A 23,436-nucleotide genomic window follows, 5' to 3' on the forward strand; every position below is an offset into this window, starting at 1 on the left:
ATAGGGCGCATCCTAGGTCACACCCCGTTAAAGGAGAATTAACCCGAAAAAAGGTTAATTAAATCCACAAGGGTTTTTTTTTTCTCTACTATTTCTTTATATTGGCTTTTCAAATGTACAAATGCAGCAATTTAGAAATTGGGTGAAAGGTTTAGCACTGGCAAACACTTTTTGAAAGATAAAAAGTACATTTTATATACAACTATATAGATCAGACCAAAATGAGGGACAAATGAGGAGGAATGAGGGATAGAGGGACATTGCTCCAAATTAGGGACAGTCCCTCAAAATCAGGGACAGTTGGGAGCTATGCTGAACACCCTGAACAAGCCAGGTCTTCTTAACCAACATTTCCATAAAGACATGGTTTGACTAGTTTGGTATGGAGGAACTTGAGTGTCCTGCACATAACCCTGACCTCAGTCCTTCTGAACACCTTTGGGATGAATTGGAACACCGATGGTGAGCCAGGTCTTCCCATCCAACATCAGTACCTAACCTCACAAATGCTCTTTTGGCTGAAAGGGACAGAAACTCCCCCAGACACACTCCAAAATCTCATGAAACCCTGGGTGTTGCTTTTTCTTTATAATTTGAAAGGGTAAGCAAATTTTACAATTAACTGATTTTGAAATGGTCAGATGCCCACAACTTTTGGCCTTCTAGTGTATTGTTTAACTTGTGAGAACTCTTAACCCTTCAGAGTATAGCAGCTCTGTCATTTTTAGACAAAGAGGTCTAGTGCACTAATATTTACCAGGTGCAAGCTTAGAATGGTCTTTCATGTTTTACCCCCTTATACAGTGAACCTGACAACCTTTCTAAATTTGTAAAAGTCTATGCTAAAGGTAGTTGCCATTACATTTGTTTGCTAGGAGCCACTACTGCACGCCTTTCTGATCCTGGTTTCATTATGTTTCATTATGTTAGTAAAGGCTTGATTTCCCCAATTTATGGGCAAGTGATCAACACCTGGATCCAAGCCCGACTCAAATATCACCTCCCTGTCCAAAAACTTTTACTTCCGACCAATAAAAAAAAAAAACTCTTTGAACATATGATGACAGGTGGGTAAGGCTTAGCTTTATGTTAAAGACAAAGGAGGCCAACAGTGGAGTGAGAAGTGGGCAAACGCCAACACCTTTGAAAAGAGAAAGTGAAATGAATGGCAATAGGTCTTCAAAACGAAAAGCAAAAGGGGGGTTTTGGGTACTTTAGATGAGGTGCATGATAACACGCACCTCCATCCCGAAACCAAAAAGAAAGGGGTTTTTGGGACTTTGAGTGAGGCACAAGAAACGTAGTGAGAGAAATGATAAAATTATTTAATTGACATATAAACAAAGCATACCTCATAAACATATGATACATGGTTAAACATGAGTATTTTTATCTATATACAAGGCAATGGCATACAGAAAAGAATGATTCATTTATATGTATATACACATGCACACATCTGAAATCGCATAGTATCTCATGGAAGTAATTAATGTAAAAAGCCAAATACTTATTGAGTAATGGATACAAATGGGTTATAAGATACAAATAAATCACAGTTGAGGTCAAGCTATGTGTTGAGAACATGATGACATTGATGCATCTACTACGCTTTTCACTCTTTCAGGCAATAATAGGTGTTGGTTTTTAGTTTATGGATACTGTATGTATGTACTGGTACCATTCATATTTGGCATTTTTTCACTCTTGCCTATTGCGTTTGGAGGGTGCTCCTGGGGTGTGTTTTGTGTGCTTGCTTCTTCCTTGGATTCATTCCCTCAGCTCCAGGGACAGACTTGCCTTGCAGACAATGCTTATTTGGAACAATTTATATGTAAGTATTCCAGGGAGATATACATCTTGTTTCCCCTTGTCCCTACCTTCTTTTTTAATATCTGTGCAAAATTATTAAAATTATTATTATTATTATTATAATTATAATAATTATTATTATTATTAAAATTATTAGATCCTATTTGGTACCTTTTTTCTTTTTTTTCAGATATGCTATGCATTTGCTCCTGATGAGTGGCGCCTGGCCACGAAACGCGCCAAGCCTATCAATGTCATCATGTTCCCAACACATCGCTTGACCTCAACTGTGATTCATTTGTATCTTATAACCCATTTGTATCCATTACTCAATAAGCACTTGGCTTTTTACATTACTTCCATGGGATACTATGCGATTTCCGATGCGTGCATGTGTATATACATATAAATGAATCCTTATTTTCTGTATGCCATTGCTTTGTATATAGATAAAAATACTCATGTTTAACCATGTATCATATGTTTATGAGGTATGCTTTGTTTATGTCAATTAACCAATTTTAGCATTTCTCCTACCACGTGTCTTGTACCTCACTCTAAGTCCCTGTACACATTCCCATGACAAAATCCGTCTGATATTTTCCGACGGATTTTGGCCCAAACTTGTCTAGCATACACACGGTGGCACAAAGTTGACGTAAAACACGTACGACGGGACTATAAAGAGGCCAGTAGCCAATAGCTTTCATCTCGTAATTTATTCTCAGCATGTGTGGCACTTTATCCATCAGAATTGTCTACACACAATCGGAATTTAAAGGATTGGATTTTGTTGTCGGAAAATTTTAGATCCAGCTCTCAAACTTTGAGTGTCGGAAATTCCGATGGAAAAAGTCAGATGGAGCCCACACACTATCGGATTTTCCGACAACGCGATCCGGTCACACATTTTCCATCGGAAAGTCCGACCGTGTGTACAGGGCATAAATCCCAAAAACCCCTTTCTTTCTGATTTAGGTCTTCAAACCTGTCTGAATGATCACTCTCCAAAGAGAGGTCAACTGATGCAACAATAGATGAGTGTGTTGATCTGTTCACTTAAAGTGGAGGATCACACAAAAATGGAACCTCCGCTTTTCGGAACCCCCCCCCCCCCCTCCGGTGTCACATTTGGCACCTTTCAGGGGGAAGGGGTTGCAGATACCTGTATAATACAGGTTGTGCAACGTGACTTGTGCATGTGTAGTAGGGAACGGGAAGTGAAGCCGCAAGGCATCATTTCCTGATTCCCTTACCAAAGATGGCAGCGGCAGCACCTGAGAGCCGGGCGATAGATCGGCTTCGGGTGCAAACATTGCGGGCGCCCTGGACAGCTAAGTGTCCATATTTTAAAAGCCAGCAGCTGCAGTATTTGTAGCTGCTGACTTTAAAAAAATAAATTTTGGCGAACCTCCGCTTTAAATTTAATCGGTCATTAGACTAAACCATTTTAAAAAGGGGCTTTCTGTAAAGAAAGGAGCAAATACTTACCTGCCCTGTTGTGTGCCATCGTTCTTCAATGCAAGAACATTCAGCCTATAACACTTCTGGGTATTTTGGGTGCCTGGTCCCCTGTTGCCCGCTGTGGTTCCACCCATCGGCCCCTATCTGTTTTATCACCATCATAGCTCTTCAAGGGTATGTAGATCAAGGGCACAACAGATACCTGCTTCTTGCTGCAAAAGCTAGTTATAGGTTGGGGTGGTTTCCATTTACTTGTACTGTTGGTGAATTGGTGAGGTGCCCACTGGATACTATCAGCAGCCATTGTGCTTTTGCTTAGTGTCCAGTGCATCCCTGTACCTTTAAAGAGGGGTGGGCTCAATCCAAGCATACCCGCTCTTATTCTTACTCCATTATTATATACAAGAGTTGGGCAAATATATGGAAACACTACAAGATATATCAAGACCATTAATGCTCCAATTCTCACAGCTGGTTTTGTCAAATCGTGGTTTGAGGACCATACATAAGAAGCCTCATACCTTCCCTGGGGGTTGCAGTCGCCGGACCTCAATATCAAAGATCCACTATGGTCAATTTTGGAGAACAAGGTTCGGGCTCGTTTTCCGCCTCCATCATCTTTGCGAGAACTGCAACAATTTTTGCATGAAGAGTGCTATCAGATTCCTCTCTCCACCATCCAAGACTTATATTTGTCAATTTCCAGGTGAATTCAGGCCATCTTGGATACCAAAGGCGGTCCAACACCATATTGGGTAACAATTTCGTTACTTCACCTGGCGTTTCCATATTTTTGTCCAACCTCTCCTGTATGTGCTCCAACTTGTAAAACTCTCAAAAATATAGGACTGCAGTACACAGGGGTGCCATAACGTAGCCGCTGCAGCTTACGCGTATATTTGCAAATGTGTGCAAACTTGTTTTTAACATAAACTGCTAAATAGGGTCAGTTTGTTGCAGGCTGGCTAGTAAGTGAGTTGGGAATTTTTGTTTGTCTTTTAAATATTAACTCTACAGGAATGCCTTTTTTTTTTTTTTTATACTAGGAACAGAGTTGTTTTAACAGTGTTAAAACATAGAATCCCAAGAGTCATTACATTGTTGCTTCAGAATGCTCATTAAAAAGTACTGCAAAATCTGAAGGTACTGGTTAGCTTGTGGATCTCTGACAGCAAATGCTTTTATGTACTTTGTCTTTCTTTCCTGTGTATTTTTTTTTTTTTTTGTTTTCATTTGAAGACTTTTAAAAAATATTTTACTCACCCCATCCAATAAGGATGTACCACCAGAAATACTTTTTTTCTGAGAAGAAGGAGATGACGAGCAGATTGTGGAGGTAAAGGCCTTCAACCAGAAGCCAGAAGAAGTTGGCCATGATGCAGTATTGGAAAAACACCATTGCAGCTTTACATCCAGTCTGTAATAAAACATAAGCCGTGTGATATTAACAATCAATAGATGCAAAACGCCACACCAGATGTGTCCAATGTCATCTCTCTAGTCCAGGATCCTCATCTAATTTGGTTCTCTCTAGGTTAAGAGAACGTACAGGGTTTTTAAATTAGACATGAACATTTTGTATTTACTACTGTGTTGTAGTATGCTGCTTTGGAAAAAGTGCAGATGTGATTTTCACTGCCTTTACTTGGACGCCTTAACTCAATTTGCTTCAAATGTGCATTTGTAAACTTCCCACAATGCACCAATTACATGTAAATGGGCCCTTAAAGTATATCTAAAACCAATTTTATTTTCTTCATTTTGGATAGGTTAGGGCAGGGTGAAATTGCTTGCCATCTGTGACTCATTGGGCAGATTTCTCTTCACTTCCGGTCCAGTAGACTTAACAAGACATGAGAGGATATCTCTTTCCAATCTGAGGTACAGTATATCCCCTCCTAGACAATTGTCATGGGAAAGAATGTTCTTATTGGGAGATTTCCACTTATTCCTGTTCTAGTGGCAACTCAAAATTTTGGATTTATTCTCATTTTTGTTCCAGGGTTCTAACCCATCACCATTCCAAATCTAAAAAAGAACACCAAAGACACCAAACTGTGGTCACGTAGATGCGTTTCACGCATACATCTTGTGCTTAATCATTGATTAAGCACAAGATGTATGTGTGAAACGCGTCTACGTGACCAGTTTGATGTCTTTGGTTTTGGGAGTAGCAGCAGGTGACTGATATGCATTTCATCTCTCTGGCGCCTCCTCTGTTTCTGGAAGGTTCTGGAAAAGAGGCAGGGCAGAGGATTGGAGTGGCATGGAGTGTATCTGGGAGCCCTGACCAATCCCCAACTAGGATTGGCAGAGGGCAGGCCTCCTATATATACTCATGGTCAGCCTGCTGGGGAGTTGTTGTTCGAGTAGAACTAGTGATGGAGTGTTAGGCTGTCGTAGCCTTGGAGGAAGCCCCCCAAGGGAGGGGGTGACCTTGGGCCTAGAGCTCGGGAGCTGGGAAGAAACCCCTTCATACAACGCTATCTCAGGGTGCCCTGAACAGGAGCAGGAGGAGGACAGCAGGCAGCATTGCCGGGCAAGTCACTAGGAGGGATTAATTCCGGGGTGGGTGAGTGACAGGCACAGTGAGAAGATCTGGGAGAGACATGCCAAGAGTGGATGTAGAGCCAGAGGGGGTGTTATGCCCCGTACATACGATCGGATTTTCCGACAACAAAACCGTGGATTTTTTGCTCGAAGGATGTTGGCTCCAACTTGTCTTGCATACACACAAATGTTGGCCAACAATTATGAACGTAGTGGCGTACAAGACGTACGTGATATCTCCATTCCGAACGCTAGCTATATCTCCGTCTCGTACTTGATTCCCAGCATGCATGGACTTTTGTCCGACGGACTTGTGTACACACGATCGGTAAGTCCGACAACAAACATTTGTTGGCGGAAAAATTTGAGAACCTGCTAGCCAACATTTGTTGGCGGAAAGTCCGACAACAAATGTTCGATGGAGCATACACATGGTTGGACTTTCCGCCAACAAGCTCACATCCAACATTTGTTGCCGGAAAATCCGATCGCGTGTACGGGGCTTTAGAGTCAAGTTGCTGTAGCCAGAAGGGTTGGCAGGACTTGCACAGGACTTTCTGGGATCTGGAGTCCACCAAGATTCAGTTAGCACAAAAAGTACTCTTTTCATCACTATGGGTTGCTACACCAAAGGGAACTGCAGACCCCTGCCAGCAAATGTTGGATATTGAACAGTGGGGACTTATTCAGGGTGAGACCTAACCAAATGCTAACTGTGACAGGAATCTAGGATTGCGCAGTAAGGAAAGTGGAGTTGACTCAAGTGATGTGCTGGAGGAGTGTGGAGCTTTAGAGATTGCCAAAATAGATTTAATAATCTTTTGTTCAAACCAACAAGATCAATTATCTGGGCATCCAATGTCTCTTTTACCCATCCAAGTTAAATCCCCTCAATAAAAACAGCAAAAACAAGCTGATAGACTGTTCATTGTCTGGCAATGTGTGACTGGCGGTGAATGCCTGTCAACACTCATCGACCCCCACGGGGGCGCCGCTACAGTAGCAAGGTACTGAATAACCCCAATACAATATTTCCTGAGCGGGACTGACCTTCAAAACTTTTCCCAAAGCCATGCCTTGCCCAAACAGCGAATGATTAAAAACACACAAGGGAACCTTCCATCACACTTAATGCATTACAGCCGTCAGTAGTTTGCCGCCATAGAAATGTTTATGAATGTCAGCTTATTTTAGAAAATAGCTTAGAAAACATTTTCATTTTTCAATTAAATACAGGGTAACTCCTCGTACATGGTGAAGACATTGGAATTAATCAAAGATTTATGCTTCAGAGTTTTCTTCAAGTTAATAAAGTCTAATTCCAGCCAAAACCTTCTGGGTTAGAACATTTGTCAGGTTTTATTACTGTCCAAAAATCTGTTGCAAAGATTTTTCCCAGTAAAGTTACAAGCAAAAGAGGTTCTTAAAGGGTTCCCACAAGGCAATGGTCTCCAAACTGCCACTGGGCTGGATGTGTCCCTTTGCTAGCCTTTATCTGGCCTTTGGGGCACTACTACATCCAATGACACCAATAGTGGGGCATAATTGCTGCCACTAACATTGACAATGGGGCAATATTCCCCCAACTAACACCAGTGATGGGACACTGTTCCGTCCAATGACACTAAAGATGGGGCATCGTTTATACTCACTGACACCATGATATCCTCTACTCCCACTGGCTACAGTCCGGCCCCCCTAAAGTCTGATGAACAGTAAACTGGCCCTTGGTTAGAAGGTTTGGAGACCTCTGCCACAAGGGATAGTTTAGTTATAGGTGGATTGTGGGGAGCTGAATCAGCCCCTGGCTTCTTATATGTCTTGGATGCTCCAACTAGGGATGAGCCCGGTGTTCGATTCAAACCCATGTCTAAATCGAACATCGGCCGTTCGTCCGTTCGTCGAAACCAGAACTTTGTGGGCTGTTCGCATCAAATTCGTGTGATACGAACGGCCCACAATGCACTGCGCCAGTCGCAGTGCATTGCTGGCTGATGATTGGCCAAGCATGCACTGTGATCCCGCATGCTTGGCCAATCACAGCGCCGGCAGCGAGGACAGCCATAATTGGCCACAGGTTGGATGCCTGTGGCCAATTATAGCTCAGGGGGTTTAGTACACGCCCCACACTATATAAGGCTGCCAGCGCGGCGGCCTTGTGTAGTGTGTTGCGGCGTTCATAGAGAGAAGGATAGGCAGGGACAGTGTCAGCTGTGCTTTACTTCTTTAGATAGCTCTGTTACAGTGAGTGTAGTGTTCAGGGAGAGAGCAGGATAGGCAGGGACAGTGTCAGCTTTGCTTTGCTTCCTAACCTAGCGCTGTTACAGTGGGTGTAGTGTGCCTCCTGCACAGCATACACCTGAATCTACCCCCCCCCCCCCATTGTTGGTGTTGTGTAGTTGATTTGAGCAACACAGGCATCTGCCTAATATGCAGTCAGTGTAGTCTGCCTCCTGCACAGCATACACCTGAATCTACCCCCTCGTTGCTGGTGTTGTGTAGTTCATTTGTGCAACACAGGCATCTGCCTAACATTAACATAACATATTTTGGGTGCGGGGTTCCGCTTAATATCCATACAAGACCCAAAGGGGCTGGTAATGGGCAGGTAATGGGCTGGGGTAGGGGGTTGATGGGGTAGCCATGCCATTTTTCTCAAAGATTTGCATCCATATTGCAAGGACAAGACACTATATTAAAGCCGCAAGCAGTTTTAAATGGCTTTTTTTCCTTTACAAATGTCATCTTGTGCAGGGACTGTTCTAAACATGGGAAACACATGCCACTTCACATGCATACTTTAGACACCCCCCAGGTACAATATTTTTTTTTTCACTTTATGCATCATTAAAATGACTGCTCCAGAAAAAATTTCAGTTTTTAAAGCTTCTTTTTGCATTGATACATGTCCCCTGGGGCAGGACCCGGGTCACCAAACCCTTTTTGGGACAATAACATGCATATTGGCCGTTCTAATTAGCCCTTTAGATTTCAAATGTTCGCGTCCATTGTAATTAATAGGGTTCTAACGCTCGTGCGAACTTTCGGTCCGTTCGCAGGTTCTGGTGCGAACGGCTCATCCCTAGCTCCAACAATATAATCTGGTACCACATGGCCATAAGTCTTGATTCTGTTCCTGTCCACCAAGGTGTTTTGGGTGATCCTCTCACCTTTTTGAGATGAGAAAGAGCCTTTACATTAAACAAAAGAGAGAAATGACTGAAGAGGAAAGAAGAACAGAGGGCTATGGTTCCAAAAGAGGGACGGTACCTCCAAGTAAAGGACAGTTGGCATCTTTTGGGCATTCCCACCAACTTTTGTGTGTACCAGCTTCTCCTTTTACATTCTCCATTATATAAAATAAATCAAAAATCCACCAGTGTGCCCCAGAAGACATCAGTTGTGATGAAACGAGTAGGGCGGAGCCTGCTGTGATGTCATCGCATTACCCGAAGTGTGCGGCATGCCATTTTGAATATTGTGTATAAAAATGTATTTGTTTGCGGTGTTGGAGATAGTTCAACATGTTCTCTTTATATTTTTGTATCGCTATGATAATATCTTAGTGTGTTTGCAGCCTTCTCCCGAGACATTTTTGTACACTTAAGCACAGTTTACGTCCCCGATAGTGATTAGCTACATTTGACTGAGTTTACAGGTTATTTTTAGGTGGAGGGTGGTCCTTTTTCCAACTCAGTGATTTTTATTTATTTTTTGACATGTTGGTGTTATATCTTTCACTTGGATGTGATAAGTTGCACTAAGTAAATACAGCTGGATAAGACAAAAACTGTGTATGTCTTCATTTCAGGCAGCAAAATTTGATTATTTAAAAGGGGGCGATTCTTTTCTTTACCCACTGTACATATATTCAACTAACTGTACCTACTGGAGAGGTGTCTTGCTCTGGCCCCTACTTTAGAGTCAAGAGATGCAAATTATAGGCTTTGTGTTAAGATTGACTCTAGTCACTACAGACCAGCTTGGCACATAGACCACCTCTGACTACAAGATGATCCTTATTTTATATCTGCATGGGATTCTCCTTTCAGCCTGCAATGCAAAGCTCTACATTGGATTCTCAGGTCTACTATACCCTCAGCACAATAGAAGCAGACTTCTATTGTGCTGAGGGCATAGTCGATCTGAGATTCCATTGACACCCACAGCAGAAGCAGATTAAACTTGTTTGGAATCATAGTTTGGATTTATCACCGTCTGCAAAAGGTTAACCCATTTGTTTCAGAAAACTCCACTCCTTTATTTCTTTATTGCCACCATAAAGCGATTCATTTCTAAATACCAGTTAGGTTTAATTGCCTTTTTTCTGTGGAGTAACCTTTGCCATGAAAATACTGGCACGGCTACTGGTGACTTTTCTCAGCGCTGGGAAGTCGAGAGAAATCGTGATTTTAGTATAACCTCCAACCACCCCCTCTTGTCTAGCCAATGTCCCCTGTCTTTTCTTCCTTACAAATCGTCACTCCTTAAGGTCTACTGAAAAAGCTTTTTTTGGTACCATGAATGTTTTTATAGCGACAGATTTTTCACCCGACCTCTGAATTACTGAACTGGGATTTTCAAATGCTATTTCAAAGGAAACAAAGTGATAAAAACTAAACCAATTTGGAACTAGTCTGATTTATCACCTACTAAAAAAAGGTTAATTTCTTTGTTTAAGAAAATTTCACTCCATGTCTTTTTTATTTAATTTTTTTATTTTTTTACTACCACCATGAAACAATTTATTTCCAAATGTCAGTTGTGTTCCATTGGCTTTTTCTGCAAAAGTAACCCTTGCCATGAAAATATTATCACAGGTATTGGTGACTTTTCTCATTGCTGGGAGGTTAAGAGGAATCAGGGTTGTAGCATAACCCGCCAACCACCCCTCTTCTTGTCTAGCCAATGTCCTCTGTCCTTTCTTGCTTACGAATGATCACTTCTTGAGGTCTACTGAAAAAAAAATTTTTCTCTAAATGACTGAACTGGTAATTTCAAATGCTAATTCAAAGGAAACAAAACGATAAAAACTAAACATCTTTGGGAAAATAGTCGGATTTATCACCTACTAGAAGAAGGTTAATTTCTTTGTGTTTAAGAAAGCTTCACTCCATGCCGTTATTGTTTTTACTACCACCATGAAACAATTAATTTCCGAATGTTAGTTGGGTTTAATTGTCTTTTTCTGTGGAGTAACCTTTGCCATTAAAATATTAGCACAGGTATTGATGACTTTTCACTGGTTTAGCCAAATGTCCTCTGTCCTTCCTTCCTTACGAATCATCACTCCTTGAGGTCTACGGAAAAAAAAAACTCTTTATGGTACCATAAAGGTTTTATACCAACAGATTTCTCTTTCGACCTCTAAATAACTGAACTGGTAATTTCAAATGTTAATTCAAAGGTAACAAAATGATAAAAACTAAACATCTTTGGGAAAATAGTCGGATTTATCACCTACTAGAACAGTGATTCTCAACCAGGGTTCCTCCAGAGGTTGCTAGGGGTTCCTTCAGCATTGGGCAATTTCTGCCTCTCGGATAAGTTCCCACTCACACCATTGATCTTTTTAGCTACCTGTAAGGGGTAATTCTTCTCAATGACCACAAAGTAAGGACCATTCATCCCACTGAACATCACACTAATGTATCATGAGTTGTAGATTTCAAATTTTTAGCAGGGGTTCCCCGAGACCAGAGAACTATTTAAAGGGTTCCTCTGTGTTGAAAAGGTTGAGAAAGGCTGTACTAGAAGAAGGTTAATTTCTTTGTGTTCATGAAAATTTCACTCCATGCCTTTATTGTTTTTACTACCACCATGAAACAATTAATTTCCAAATGCTAGTTGGGTTTAATTGTCTTTTTCTGTGGAGTAACCTTTGCCATTAAAATATTAGCACAGGTATTGATGACTTTTTACTGGTCTAGCCAAATGTCCTCTGTCCTTCCTTCCTTACGAATCATCACTCCTTGAGGTCTACTGAAAGGTTTTATACCAACAGATTTCTCTTTCGACCTCTAAATGACTGAACTGGTAATTTCAAATGTTAATTCAAAGGAAACAAAATGATAAAAACGAAACATCTTTGGGAAAATAGTCGGGTTTATCACCTACTAGAAGAAGGTTAATTTCTTTGCGTTTAAGAAAGCTTCACTCCATGCCTTTATTGTTTTTACTACCACCATGAAACAATTAATTTCCAAATGCTAGTTGGGTTTAATTGTCTTTTTCTGTGGAGTAACCTTTGCCATTAAAATATTAGCACAGGTATTGATGACTTTTCACTGGTCTACCCACATGTCCTCTGTCCTTCCTTCCTTACGAATCATCACTCCTTGAGGTCTACGGAAAAAAAAATCTTTTTGGTACCATAAAGGTTTTATACCAACAGATTTCTCTTTCGACCTCTAAATGACTGAACTGGTAATTTCAAATGTTAATTCAAAGGAGACAAAATAATAAAAACTAAACATCTTTGGGAAAATAGTCGGATTTATCACCTACTAGAACAGTGATTCTCAACCAGGGTTCCTCCAGAGGTTGCTAGGGGTTCCTTCAGCATTGGGCAATTTCTGCCTCTCGGATAAGTTCCCACTCACACCATTGATCTTTTTAGCTACCTGTAAGGGGTAATTCTTCTCAATGACCACAAAGTAAGGACCATTCATCCCACTGAACATCACACTAATGTATCATGAGTTGTAGATTTCAAATTTTTAGCAGGGGTTCCCCGAGACCAGAGAACTATTTAAAGGGTTCCTCTGTGTTGAAAAGGTTGAGAAAGGCTGTACTAGAAGAAGGTTAATTTCTTTGTGTTCATGAAAATTTCACTCCATGCCTTTATTGTTTTTACTACCACCATGAAACAATTAATTTCCAAATGCTAGTTGGGCTTAATTGTCTTTTTCTGTGGAGTAACCTTTGCCATTAAAATATTAGCACAGGTATTGATGACTTTTTACTGGTCTAGCCAAATGTCCTCTGTCCTTCCTTCCTTACGAATCATCACTCCTTGAGGTCTACTGAAAGGTTTTATACCAACAGATTTCTCTTTCGACCTCTAAATGACTGAACTGGTAATTTCAAATGTTAATTCAAAGGAAACAAAATGATAAAAACGAAACATCTTTGGGAAAATAGTCGGGTTTATCACCTACTAGAAGAAGGTTAATTTCTTTGCGTTTAAGAAAGCTTCACTCCATGCCTTTATTGTTTTTACTACCACCATGAAACAATTAATTTCCAAATGCTAGTTGGGTTTAATTGTCTTTTTCTGTGGAGTAACCTTTGCCATTAAAATATTAGCACAGGTATTGATGACTTTTCACTGGTCTACCCACATGTCCTCTGTCCTTCCTTCCTTACGAATCATCACTCCTTGAGGTCTACGGAAAAAAAAATCTTTTTGGTACCATAAAGGTTTTATACCAACAGATTTCTCTTTCGACCTCTAAATGACTGAACTGGTAATTTCAAATGTTAATTCAAAGGAGACAAAATAATAAAAACTAAACATCTTTGGGAAAATAGTCGGATTTATCACCTACTAGAACAGTGATTCTCAACCAGGGTTCCTCCAGAGGTTGCTAGGGGTTCCTTCAGCGTTGGGCAATTTCTGCCTCTCAGATAAGTTCCCACTGACACCATTGATCTTTTTAGCTACCTGTAAGGAGGGAATTCTTCCCAATGACCACAAAGTAAGGACCATTCATCCCACTGACCATCACACTAATGTATCATGAGTTGTAGATTTCACATTTTTAACAGGGGTTCCCCGAGACCAGAGAACTATTTAAAGGGTTCCTCTGTGTTGAAAAGGTTGAGAAAGGCTGTACTAGAAGAAGGTTAATTTCTTTGTGTTTATGAAAATTTCACTCCATGCCTTTATTGTTTTTACTACCACCATGAAACAATTAATTTCCAAATGCTAGTTGGGTTTAATTGTCTTTTTCTGTGGAGTAACCTTTGCTCCCTGATTGTGGCTTGCATGTGGATTTTGTGAACACAAGTGGATTTTTTGAACTAAAGTGGAGAGTTAACAACCAGGAGTTGTGCTTTGACTGCTTCTGCTTGACTGCTTCTGCTTGCAAGTGTTGTTTTTGGGGGTGTTTTATTTTCTCCCCTCCTTTATTTGATACATTTGCTAGCAGTTTTTAAAAGACCTTTTTTTCTGACACTTTTTAAACAGCATTTTTTTCCCCCTCTTTCTTCCTGCCAAATTAGGGGAGGGGTTAATTGTTCACAGGTGTATAAAGGTAGTTATACAAACTCCCCCTTGAGCTTGCTCCCTGATTGTGGCTTGCATGTGGATTTTGTGAACACAAGTGGATTTTTTGAACTAAAGTGGAGAGTTAACAACCAGGAGTTGAAAACAGGAGTTAAGACAGGAGTCTCTAACCTCCATCCTCCCCTCCATTTTAAAGATCCCACTGCAAGGGGCAACCAGACAGCTTTCCAGAAACGTCAGGCTGACAGCAAGCCAGATTCACCGGAACCAGAGTGTTTAAAGGGGACAACCGCAGCCAGGTAAGCTCGCACCTCCACTCCCCCCCCCCCCCAGTGATTGTTCCAGGGACTCCGTCCGACCGCCTACGGGGGTCAGGAAGGAATTTTTGCCCCACTGATGCATTTGGCTGCTACTGTCAGGGGGTTTTTCGCCTTCCTCTGGAACAACTATAGGTTAGCATACCCCTACCTCCGGACTCCTTTCCATTTTTTACGCTATCCTAGGACGACTATTCCAGATCACAGACAGACTTCTTTTCTAAGCGGAGACCTCAACCTTAAGTAAAGGCAGCTGGAACAGCCAGCAACCGAATACAACAACTCCTTCCGCATCCATATAGGCATCCCCTGATCAACTTGCGCGCTAATAGCCTCAAGCACGGCGGCAAGTCTGATACCTAGCCCCACCTCAGGATCAATACCCTGATCAGGATCATCATCTTAGGCCCATAGTACCATCAACAGCATCCACAAACCATGTGCTACTTCAAATACTCAGCTGAAGTTCTGCACAGACTAAGGAACATCAACACCACATTGCCATCTTCCATACAAAAAATACTTCAAAGAGAACAACTATTAAAAACCGGACGACAACCAGCTCCCAACCACAGGAAGACATCTACTCGACCACTACAATTAGATTGCGCCTTGATTAACGCCAGGTCTGCAGTCAAACATAGACTGGAAGTACACGACTTCATCATCGAGAACAATGTAGACTGCCTCTTCATCACCGAAAGCTGGTTAACCTCTGACTGCAACACCATCCTCACCGAATTGGTGCCGGAAAACTACAGGATCCTAACCGAACACCGGATAGGGAAAAAAGGAGGAGGCCTAGCAGTGATCTTTAAAGGTCACCTGGATCTCACTAAACCATCATCTCAGAACCCAGTGTCTTTTATGGAAACCCTGACGCTACATTTTCAACCAACACCCCATGACACCACTCATATTCTACTGTGCTACAGACCACCGGGACCAAAGTCCAATCTTCTTTCACCCCTCACGGAATCCTTTGCAATGCACACCCTAAAATTCAAAAATTTCCTGGCACTCGGAGATTTCAACCTTTGGGCAAACGAGCCTAAAGACCCCATCGCGACTGCCTGCATCAATCAACTAGAAGAACTGGGTCTACAGCAACTGATAAAGACTCCCACGCATGGGTCAGGACACACCCTGGACCTCATTTTCAAACAGAACATCGACGTCAACATACTCGACAACATAACTCTGCCATGGACGGATCACCACGCCATCAAATTCAAAATCGCTACCAACATCACCAACGCAAAACGGAAACCTGTAACAACGCACTGGACCAGATCGCATAAAAAACTGTACTCCGAAGCCTTCAAAACCACTCTGTCCAAAAAAATATCTACAATAACCTTAAACCACTCTACGGAGGAAACACTCAACTCCCTGAACAAGGCATTACTGCAAACAGCAGACTCGGTAGCACCAAAACGCAGGGCTCTCATCAGGAAGAAAAATGCTGGATGGTTTAATAGCTCCCTCTCCATACTAAAGCAAGAACGCAGAAGAGCGGAAAGAACATGGAGAAGAAATCCCACCGAGGAAAACCTATTTAACTACAAAGGTCTGACAGAGAATTATCGGAAAGCAATCTTCAAAGCCAAAAAGGACCACTTCTCATATACAATCTCAACGGCCGCAAACCAACCACGGGAACTGTTTAAACTGGTTAATCAATCAATGAATCCGGTGTGCCTAGAACCCCCAGAAAGCGAATCCCAGGATTACTGTGACAAACTGTCGGATTTTTTCATCGATAAAGTCAAAACCATCAGGGAAACAATTTGTCAGAAGAAAACATCCAACCTCAGCCAGCAAATACATAAAGAGGATGTCCGCACCAACATACCGCAACCGCCAAAATTTTCACTATCCCCAATTACCGTAGACACCGCAAAAAACATCATTAATAAACTGCGTGACAGTACCTCACCTATTGACATCATCCCCACAAAACTACTGAAAGAATGCTCCGACATCGTGGCTCCAACCATAACCCACCTCATAAACCGATCATTCCACGAAGGGATTGTTCCCAGCATCCTCAAACAAGGCATTGTCAAACCTCTACTCAAGAAACCAAACCTGGACCCTCAGGATCCAAACAACCGTAGGCCGATTACAAGCCTCAACACCATTTCCAAGATCATGGAGAAAGCTGTAGTACATCAGCTACAACTTCACCTGGATACTCACAAACTCCTGGACCCGCTGCAATCAGGCTTCCGCCCGGGTCATGGAACAGAAACAGCTCTCCTCAAGATTTGGGATGACGCCCTCGAAGCAGCAGATGACGGAGAGCCGTGTCTCCTCGTACTGCTAGACCTAAGTGCAGCGTTTGATACAGTAGATCACAATACTCTACTCGTCCGCCTCACAGAAGTAGCCGGAGTCCAAGACATAGATCTCCATTGGTTCGCGTCCTTCCTAGGAAATCGGTCACAGACAGTGAAACTAGGAAAATTCCTCTCCGAAACTCGGGCAGTCACCTACGGAGTCCCTCAAGGCTCTCCGTTGTCACCCGTTCTCTTCAACATTTACATTCGCCCACTCCTTCAAATCATCAGATGCTCAGATCTCTGCTTCCACTCTTACGCTGACGACACGCAACTTTATTTCCGGATCAATGGAAAAAAAGATCACCAACAACAACTTGAAAACTGCCTCAAATCAATAGAGGACTGGATGACCACCAACTCCCTCCAGCTGAACCAATCAAAGACAGAGCTTCTTATCTTACACCCAAATCATAAGCCCGCAACCAAAACCTCCTGGTCTCCACCAACTGTCTTTGGGCAGACTATCTCCCCAAAGACCAAAGCGAAGAGTCTCGGGGTTATTTTAGACGCACAAATGTCAATGGATGCGCAAATAGGATCTGTAGTCAGTCGATCTCACCATCTACTGCGCATGCTTCGCAGACTCATCCCTTTTATCCCAAAGAATGACAAAGCAGTGGTAGTTGGAACAATCATTAATTCAGGACTGGACTACGCAAACTCGCTTTACATAGGATTACCACAATATCAACTTGCGCGATTACAACTGATCCAAAACACGGCGGCAAGGCTGATAACAGGAAAAAAACCCTGGGAATCCATTTCTCCTTCACTGAGGAGCTTACATTGGCTAACCGTAAAAAATCGGATCACGTTCAAGACCCTTTGCCTCACCCACAAATGCGTGCATAGAGAAGCTCCGCAATACCTAATGGAGAAAATAAATCATTACACACCAAACCGCAGTCTTCGATCAGCCAACAAAAACCTCCTCCTCGTGCCCAAAGCCCGGTATAAATCCAAGGGTGATCGGAGATTCGCTGTCCAAGGGCCTCTGCTATGGAATGCTCTACCAATCAACATCCGCCTGGAAAAAAATCACCTGGCTTTTAGGAAAAGACTCAAGACCTTCCTCTTTTAGCAGATGATCAAAGCTCGCCACAGCGCCTAAAGGCGATTCAGTTCGCATTGTGCGCTATATAAGTATTTCATTCATTCATTCATTCATTCATTAAATTATTAGCACAGGTATTGATGACTTTTTACTGGTCTACCCACATGTCCTCTGTCCTTCCTTCCTTAGGAAATCATCACTCCTTGAGGTCTACGGAAAAAAAAAACTCTTTATGGTACCATAAAGGTTTTATACCAACAGATTTCTCTTTCGACCTCTAAATGACTGAACTGGTAATTTCAAATGTTAATTCAAAGGAAACAAAATGATAAAAACGAAACATCTTTAGGGAAAATAGTCGGGTTTATCACCTACTAGAAGAAGGTTAATTTCTTTGTGTTTAAGAAAGCTTCACTCCATGCCTTTATTGTTTTTACTACCACCATGAAACAATTAATTTCCAAATGCTAGTTGGGTTTAATTGTCTTTTTCTGTGGAGTAACCTTTGCCATTAAAATATTAGCACAGGTATTGATCACTTTTCACTGGTCTAGCCCAGTGTTTCTCAACTTCAGTCCTCAAGGGGCCCCAACAGGTCATGTTTTCAGGATTTCCCTCAGATGAAACAGCTGTGGTAATTACTAAGGCAGTGCAACTGATCAAATCCCCTATGCAAAATAATGGAAATTCTGAAAACATGACCTGTTGGGGCGCCTTGAGGACTGGAGTTGAGAAACACTGGTCTAGCCAATGTCCTCTGTCCTTCCTTCCAAATCACCAACGCCTTGAGGTCTAGTGAAAAAAAAAAAAACTTTTGTTGGTACCATTTACTACCACTAGGAAACAATTAATTTCCAAATGTCAGTTGGGTTTAACTGTCTTTTTCTGTGGATTAACCTTTGCCCTGGAAGTAGTGTGACTACTGGTGACTTTTTTCAGCGATGGAAAGATAAAATGAATCAAGATTTTAGCATAACTCCCAAATGCCCCTCTTGTCTCGCCAATATCCCCGGTCCGTATTTTTTGTCTGTCCACCTGTCCCTCTTGGAGGTCTAGTGAAAAAACCTTTTAGCTACAAAAAAAAATAAAAAAATGTGCGTTATAGCAGAACATTTTCCACTCCATGTCAGCATTTAGGCTGGGTTCACACTGCTGCGGGGGGAGATCCGTATGTGATTCGCACCGCAAATCACATCCGATCTCCGTAGCGATGCGAGTACAGCCATACAGATAGTATGGCTGAATTCGCATCGCTCCCGCAGCAAACTCGCACGGGACCATTTTTTTGGTCCGCAACAGAATCGGATCGCATGGGGGTTCACACCATGCGATCCGATTCCTGTGCGAGTCGGCAGATCGCACTGCGATATGCGGACGGATCTGGGGGTGTCATTAACATATCATTGACACTCCCAGCCATCCGCATAGGGCAGTGTGAACTGCCGGCGGGAGTAATGCAATGCGGGAAAACGCCGCGGATTCGCGGCGTTCCCGCATCGCAGCGGTGTGAACCCGGCCTTAACCACATGTATACTGCGATGGATTAGTGCCAGGAAAGGAATATTACGGTATTTGATACAATTTTCAGTTTCCTTGGCTTCTAAATGACTGACAAAGTGATTGGAAAAAAAGCTTGTTTGGAAAAAAATCTGATTTATCACCTTCTGAATTAGTTTTAATCACTTTGTGTTTCAGAAAATGCCACTCCATTTTTATTGCCGCCATGAAGCCATTCGTTTTTAAATACTAGCTGGGTTTAATTGTTTTTTTTCTGTGGCGTAAAATGTGTCATTAAATTACTAGTGTGGCTAATAGTGACTTTTCTCAGGGATAGAAGGAAGCGGGGAATCAAGTTATTAGCATAAAGCTCAACCGTCCCTCTTTATAAAGATTGGGTGGGGGAGCTTGTGACAAAGGAAAACCGAGAGGCACAATCCCCAAAAAGTCAATATTGAAATTAGCAGGGTGTCCCCCGAGTCTCTCACTAGGGGATATGGGTATGTAGGGGATTTCATGTGCCTAACGGAAGTCATATACAGAAAAAATCAATGCATATTAAAAGCTAGAATATTTATTTAAACATAGTTTAAAATCTGGAAGTACAATCTAAAAACACTGAAACAAGTTTTTTTAAATGTCAAGTTTATCATAAATCAACAAAGTACAACGTGATAGTCGGATCAACGTGTTTCTCCCAGATCGGGCTTCTTCAGGATCCACAATGTCTCAAGAGGCAGAATAACAATTTGCCTTGCATAAGGGAATGGTCCAAATAAAGCCTCATGCATTGGGGTAATTTAAAGAGGGAGGTGCCATTTTTTTTAACTCAATCCGGTCCCACAGTATTGTTTTCCAGCCTGACTACAGGCAGGGTTGGTGGGTTTTCTTTTTTTGAGTCATGTGGATAGCAGGTGGGGCTTCCATTTGAGATCATTCTTACTATCCTCCCTCTTCATATTACCTCAATGCATGAGGCTTTATTTGGATCATCCCCTTATGCAATGCAAACTGTTATTCTGCCTGCTGATACAATGTGAATATCAAGTGAATCCTGAAAAAGCCTTATATGAGAGAAAGGCGCACATCCTTTGTTAGTTGTATGAAAAACTGCTCTTAAAAAAAAAAACTTGTTTCCCTGTTTTTAGATTGTACTACCAGATTTTAAACTATGTATAAATAAATATTCTAGCTGTTAAAATATATAGATTTTTTTCCTGTATATTACTTTAGTCAGGCATGTGAAATCCCCTACATACCCGTGTCTCCCCTAGTGGAAGACTCAGGGACACCCTGCTAATTTCACTGTCTCTCTTGTTTAGCCAATGTCCCCTGTACATCCTGTCCCCAACTGTCCCTCTTTGATGTCTAGCGAAAAACTCTTATGCCGCACACATATGACTGGACTTTGCGGCAGAAAAGGTTTGACGGTCTTCCCGACGGACTTTCGACGGCATTACAACGGACTTCCAAACAAACGGACTTGCCCACACAGGAACGGACTAAAGTCCGTTCGAAAGTACATTCGTTTTGAATGCTATGACGTATGACTGGACTAGAAAAGGAAGTTCAATAGCCAGTAGCCAATAGCTGCCCTTGCGTCATATTTGGTCCTTCGAACCGACACACAGACGAACGGTTTTCCCGATAGGAATTGAGTCCGTCGGACAGATTTGAAACATGTTCTATTTCTAGGTCTGTCTGAATCTTTCTAAAGAAAAACAATCGGATTATCCCACACATGATCGGATTATCCGACGGAATGATTCCATCTGACCTATCGTGTGTACGGGGCATTAGCTGCTACAAATGTTTGAAGAGCAACAGATTTTTTTACACGACCTCTACATGACTGAAACAGCATTTTTACTAATTCTAATGGCGCGTACACACGATCGAATTGTCTGGCGTACTTAGTCCGGCAAACAATCTGGCGGATAGTCCGGCGGACTTTCTACCAAATGGACACACAGAAAGTCTGGCGATTGCTTGCGCGATGACGTACAGCACGTACGACGGAACTAGAAAAAGGAAGTTCAATAGCCAATAGCTTCCTTTTCGTACTTGCTTTGGAGCATGCGTCATTCTTAGTCCACCGGACTAGCATACTCGCAAACGTATTGTCCGCTGAAACCCAAGTCCGGCGGAAAGATTGGGCTGCAAAACTACTTTCTAAGTCCGCCGGACTTTACGCTGAAAAAGTCCGCTGAAGCCCACACACGATCGGATTGTCCGGTGAAATGCGGTCCGGCGGACTAAGTACGCCCGACAATTTGATCGTGTGTACGCGGCATAAGGAAATAAAGTGTTGGGAAAAAAAAATCGGATTCAACGCCTTTCATTTTTAATTGCCACCACAAAGCCGTTCAATTCCAAATGTCAGTTGTGTTGAATTATCTTTAATTGTCTTTTTCTGTAGAGTAACTTTTGCCATTAAGACATTAGCACAGATACTGGTGACATTTCTCAGTGATGGGAGGATGAGAGGAATCAATATTTTAGTATACCTCCCTCTTGTCTAGCCAATATCCCCTGTCCATCTCCCTATCTGTCCCTCTTGGAGGTCTAGTGAAAAAACTCTTTAGCTACTAAAAATGTGTGCTATATCGTAGCAAATCTTTTTTTCCCTCTGACCTCCAAAAGACTAAACTAGTAATTTCAATTGATAAAATCGACAGAAAACAAAAGTGATAAAAAAAAAAAAAGTTATTCGGAAAATAATCAGATTTATCACTTTTGAAGTTCACTTTCTTTGTGTTACAGGAAATTCAACTCCATGGCTTTATATTTTTATTGCTGCCATGAAGCCATCCATTTATAAATACCAGTTGGGTTTAATTAGCTTTTTCGGAAAAGGAAAATTTGTCCTGAAAATATGTGGCCAATAGTGACTTAGCTCAGCGATAGAAGGTGAGGGGAGTTAGGATTTTAGAATAACTCTCAACCCTCTTGTTTAGCCAATGTCCCCTTTCCAGCCTGTCCCCAACTGTCCCTCTTTGAGGTCTAGTGAAAAACCTTTCAGCTAATAAAAATATTAAAATAGCAACAAATTGTTCGCCTGGCCTCCCAGTGATTGAACCTGTATTTTAAATGCTAGTTCTAAAGAAAACAAATGGTTGAAAGAAACAGATTTCAAAAATAGTCTGATTTATCACCTTTTGGATGAGGGTTATTTTTCCTACTATTCCAGACAATTCCACTCAACACCTTTCTTTATTTACTGCTGCCATAGAGCCATTTATTTTCAAATACCAGGTGGGTTTCATATCTGTGGAATAACTTTTGCTGTGAAAATATTAGTATAGCTGCTGGTGATTCTTCTCTTGGTAAGACGAGAAGAATCAAGGTCCCAACCATCCATCTTGTCTAGTCAATGTACCCTGTCCATCTTTCCTCCCCAACCATCCCTCTTGGAGGTCTACTGAAAAATCCTTCTAGCTACAAGAGGAGTTAGGAGTTTGGCATAACTCCCAATCATCCCTCTCGTCTAGTCATGGTACCTTGTTCATCTTTCCTCCCCAACCATCCCTCTTGGACGTCTACTGAAAAATCCTTCTAGCTACAAGACAAGAGGAGTCAAGATTTTGGCATAACTCCCAATCGTCGCTCTCGTCTAGTCATGGTACCTTGTTCATCTTTCCACCCCAACCTTCCCTCTTGGAGGTCTAGAGAAAAATCTTTCTAGCTACAAGTCAGGAGGAGTCAAGATTTTGGCATAACTCCCACTCGTCCCGCTTGTCTAGCCAATGTCTCCTGTCCATCCATCCTCTCCATTAATTCCTCTTCCATAACCAATATCACCTGTCCATTCTAAAGCCTAGTACACACTATCCAATTTTTCGTTCAACCCAGCGGGCTGAACGAAAAAAACTGAAGAGCTCTGGATGAGATCCTGTGCTAACAATCTGATGTTAGTACAGTGATCCCCCCGCTGAGCTATTGTGTTCAGACAGGGGGACACCCACGCCCCCCGGTCAGTGCTGATTGGATGGCAATCAGACCTTTTTCAGTCATGTCCTTTCAATAGAAGCCAGACATTGCGCCGGCTTCTGTCGGACCGGCTGCCGCATACACAGACTGAATGTGGGCCTGTTTCTATTGAACCGGCTGATACCGCCCGATATTCGGCCTGCATGTATGTAGCTTTACTCACCAATTCCTTTTTGA

General features: G+C 42.0%; 1 protein-coding gene across 2 annotated transcripts in view; it reads right to left on the reverse strand.

Annotated features, from left to right (window-relative positions):
- The window catches only part of VIPR1 (vasoactive intestinal peptide receptor 1), a 440,205-nt gene that overhangs the window by 66,020 nt on the left and 350,749 nt on the right, over nucleotides 1–23,436 (reverse strand). For both annotated transcript variants that reach the window (XM_077490661.1, XM_077490660.1), the window contains exon 7: nucleotides 4,540–4,693. In XM_077490661.1, the coding sequence (XP_077346787.1) occupies nucleotides 4,540–4,693 (154 nt within the window). The remainder of the gene's footprint in view (nucleotides 1–4,539; nucleotides 4,694–23,436) is intronic.

This window comes from Lithobates pipiens, unplaced genomic scaffold, assembly GCF_037356315.1.
Source record: "Lithobates pipiens isolate NorthernLeopardFrog02 unplaced genomic scaffold, aLitPip1_a1.2 Scaffold_19, whole genome shotgun sequence".
Taxonomy (NCBI): domain Eukaryota; kingdom Metazoa; phylum Chordata; class Amphibia; order Anura; family Ranidae; genus Lithobates; species Lithobates pipiens.